Source organism: Benincasa hispida, chromosome 4, assembly GCF_027475165.1.
Source record: "Benincasa hispida cultivar pf3 chromosome 4, pf3_genome.v1.1, whole genome shotgun sequence".
NCBI classification, from domain to species: Eukaryota; Viridiplantae; Streptophyta; class Magnoliopsida; order Cucurbitales; family Cucurbitaceae; genus Benincasa; species Benincasa hispida.
In genome coordinates, this window is record NC_143481.1 from 60018752 (window position 1) to 60022864 (window position 4113).

The 4113-nt window shown below is 29.2% G+C and overlaps 1 protein-coding gene across 1 annotated transcript; it reads left to right on the plus strand.

Moving 5' to 3' along the window:
* The first annotated feature begins 2253 nt into the window (after positions 1–2253).
* LOC150036851 (uncharacterized) lies at positions 2254–2802 on the plus strand. Its single transcript, XM_090312508.1, has one exon. The coding sequence runs from the start codon at positions 2320–2322 to the stop codon at positions 2581–2583; it is 264 nt and encodes an 87-aa protein (XP_090168634.1). The 5' UTR covers positions 2254–2319; the 3' UTR covers positions 2584–2802.
* Positions 2803–4113: the final 1311 nt, after the last annotated feature.

Genomic DNA, 4113 nt, shown 5'->3' on the forward strand with positions numbered 1-4113 from the left:
GTGTGATTTTAAATTGATTAATTATTTGGAATGATGTAATTTATCTCAGATATTGGATTGGTATGTTCGCTTTTTATTTGGAGCCAAAATTAAGTTAATTGGAGAAGTTAATTGATTTGAGATTAATTTGATTGGAGATTTGAAATTTTTGGATTATTTTGGATAATGATTTGAAAAAAAAAAAAAGAAATAGGATTTTGGAAATTAAAAGGAATTTGAATTGAAGAAGGAAAAGGGGAAATTGTGGTTTTCAATTTTATCCTCTTAGTTTGAATCCAAATTAGAGAAGATAATTAATTTAAAATGAGTTGATAAGAGAAATTTAGATTTAAGTTAAATTAATTAGATTATAGATTTTCTAATTAATTAAAATATGAATTTTCTAATTACAGAAAATTTCTTATTCAAAAAAGAAATCTACTCGATCGACTACTTTAATTAATCAATTACTTCGAGTTATGGAATCCCAAATAATTTAGGAGTAATATAATTTTTCCTCTATAAATACAACCTTTCACTTCATTTCAAAGGGAGGCCAATTAGAGTTCTATCTCAGACTAAACTTGGAAGTTTAAGGAACTTAACATGTTGTCCGACATTTTCAAAAACTGATTTTTATAGATTTTTGGTAAGTGGTTTGGTGACGTTAGGTTAAGGTTGTGATCGACATTGGGCCCTAAAACTTGAATTAAATTTGGGTTTATATGGTAGGTTTTAATTTGAGTTTCAGTATCGACGATTGCTTAGAGAGCAATATTTGACCTTACAATTTGAGGTAAGTAATCTTACTACAGGAACCGCCTTTGTATTGTGCAATAAAATTAAATGATAATTTGATGGACCTAAGTTTGTATGGAATGTAATACCTAATTAGAGAGGATATATGAGCATGTGACTGTTCAGTTCCAAGTATGTTATAAGATATTTTACAAAAATGTATGAGCATAATCTAGATCTTATAAGACATGTATGAGAATGTATGAGCTTATTATTATGTTTTATGTGTGGGACCCTAGGACATGTACATGAGTTATATTGAGAAGTTATTGATGTTAGGATAGATGCCACGTGATAATAGTGTCGGTTGCCCTCCTAACACAACTATATGATAGCTCTGTGAATGGTCAGGAACAGACCGACGAGTGACAAGAGGGACCTGTGACCGTGCCATATGAGACAAAGAAATCGTTTTCGCTCAGTTTATGTTTTTAAGCTATTTAAAAGTTTTGATTTGAAACTCGACAAATGGTCAAAAAAATTATCTATTTAAGTGTTATTTTTCTTAATATTTTTAGGGACCCCGAACAAATGATTTTATCTATTTGTTTATTTTATTAAAATTATAAACTATTTTGAAATTTTTCTCCATTGTTGTAATGATTTTTACTTCAATAGTCAAAATGTTTTAATGTAAATGTGCATTTATCAGTAATAGCCTTTGTTAGAGTACTCGAAAAGTCAGGTCGTTACAATTTCAACATACTATAGGTTTGATTATGTCTTTGACCTCAAACTGTCAAGATGACTATCTATAAAAACACATGATTTATCACTAAATACAAACCTCAAACAAAGTATCAAATAAGTATATTAGTGATAGACTTCTAACATTGTCTATCATCGAACTGATAGGCAGTGATAGAATTTTATCGTTGATAGAGAGTGATAGAAGTTTATTACTATCTATTTATGTCCTCAATGGACTTTTAACCTTTTTTATAGGCTAAATTTGGCTCTATTTGCGATTAGCAATGAGTTTTGCATATTTTACACTGTTTTAGCATCATTTTTATGTAATATGCAAGTAACCCTTTTTTTAAAATTTAAAAATAACTAAACAAAAATCCGAATGTACCAAACTAACCCCACAAGTATTTTTTAAGAAATTACACATTCAATTTATTTTATATGATTTTGGGAAAAAAAAAAAAAAAAGTTAATGATCATAAAACCCAGTTGGCCAATATGGGTCCCCCATCTTTATTTTTGAAACTCCACCATGGTCTTGATTGATGTTGATAACATATCCTTTAGCCATGGTCCACCACCATCATCCCCAACTAGTTTTCATCATTTCCATATTTATTTTATTATTATTATTCTAAAATAAAAATAAATAAATAAAAAATCTTCAACACCACACATGGGTTGCCACCAAACCTAGATCATGCTGATCACCATCATGATCATGCTCCTTCAATCTCAACCGTCCATTTCCTCCATCTGCTCTATATAAAAACCATCCAATCAAACCCAAACTCCTTTGAATTTTGTAGTGAGAAGAATTAGTTGCAGAAATTAAAGGCCAAGTTTCAAGCTATGGAGAAGAGCAAATCATTTCCTAAGTACTCATCCTCAACCTCGGGCGAGTTCGGTTTCCAAACCCGATCCAACTCGTACAATTTCAACGGCCCGACCGGGAAGGCAACTGGATTCTCGACCTCGGCCGATCCCGAGCTCCAAAGGAAGAGAAGAATTGCGTCTTATAATGTTTTCAACATGGAAAACAAAGTTAAGTCTAGTGTAAAGAACAGCTTCAAGTGGATCAAAACTAAGTTTAGTGACATTCGCTATGGTTTGTGAGTTTTTTTTTTTTCTTCTTCTTCTTTTTTTTTTTTTTTTTTTTTTTTGATCCATCTGTAAACAGTTTGCCATTTTCTGTCTTTAATTTGAAGACTTGGAACCAAATTCAAGATATAATTAAAGAGTTTGGAAGGTGTGTGTTTGGCTGTGGCTTTTGTTTCTCCATGCAAATATATTAGCCTTTTTTTGCAATATATACAAAAATCATTTACCCTCTTAGTTTTAGTGATCTTATTTTTGCTGTTTTTGTTTTTGGCTTTTTTTTATGTTAACTTTGATAGATACTTCTTAACTATGGAATTGGTTTCAATTATAACCGTGAATTTATAAAATTTTATGAAGTTTGAAGTTTGTTACAAAATAACTATAATAACTTGGTTTTTGTGGTTAGATTAAAAAACGAAAGAGTATATGTATCTACCTTACATGAAGAAATCTACACATATATGAAAAAAAAATATATATATATATATGACACCTACTATATTTGTGAACCATATATACTTGTCGTCGTCTTCCTCTTTTCAACCTCAAACCTCAATTTTCTGTTTTTATTTTTAATGATGTTTTCGCTAATCCTAACTTCCAAATTTATTTCCTTATGTATTTAGATTTTGTTGGTTTAAGTAACACATAAGCAAGCCTTCAAGTCTTGTTTAATAAAATAAAATAAAAAGAAGAGTAATTATTATAAATGGTAGAACTGCTTAAAATATTTTTAAGTAAAGTAAAATGCTACTATCCGCCAGTGATAGACTGTAATAAACCGTAAAAAACATCTATCATTAGCACTGATAGAGGTCTATCGCAATTTACCTGCGTCTATTACTAATAGATTAACTTTTTATTATATTTGTAAATAAGTTGACTCATTTTCTTTTATTTGAAAACAATTCAAAAAAAAGCTTCAAACTTCAAGTGTTTATTAAGTCCACAAGAATAATTAAAATCAAAGCCATAATTGCACAGCATTTTTAGTAATTTAACCTTTATTTTAAGTTAATATGTTTTTTCTAATACATCTTATAACAATTGTTCATGGAATTAAGGGGTTGAATAAACAATAAGTTAGAGTGAGTTGAGAATCATCTATCTACCTATAAAAATTTGAGTAATGATTAGACCTAATCTCATACTCCCTTTTTTTAACCACAAAGAAAAAAAAATTTAAAATCATTTAAAAAAACAAAAATTCCCATGTGACAATTTTTTATTGAATGCTCCTATGCTGCATCGAGCACCAAAGTATTTTTTTAAAAAAAATTGAAACGAAAGTTTAGATTGGAGATTGGAGTTTTTTTTTTTTTTTTTTCTTTATTGCAAATGAAAAGTTGCTTGAAAAAAAAAAAAAAAAAGAAAAGAAAAAGAATAAGTTGACACTTTTTCTCACATTTTCACATGCCTTTTGATTAATATGAACTATGAAAGATTTATGAAAGATTTCTTGCCAAAAATGTGGGGTTGAGGGTAACAGTGGTTCAAATATTGGGAAATGAAATTGAATAGGTAACCAACATGAGTGTAGCTCAA

Coding starts and splice junctions, on each gene's coding strand:
- LOC150036851 (XM_090312508.1), top strand. CDS start 2,320: ATGGAGAAGAGCAAATCATTTCCTAAGTACTCATCCTCAACCTCGGGC.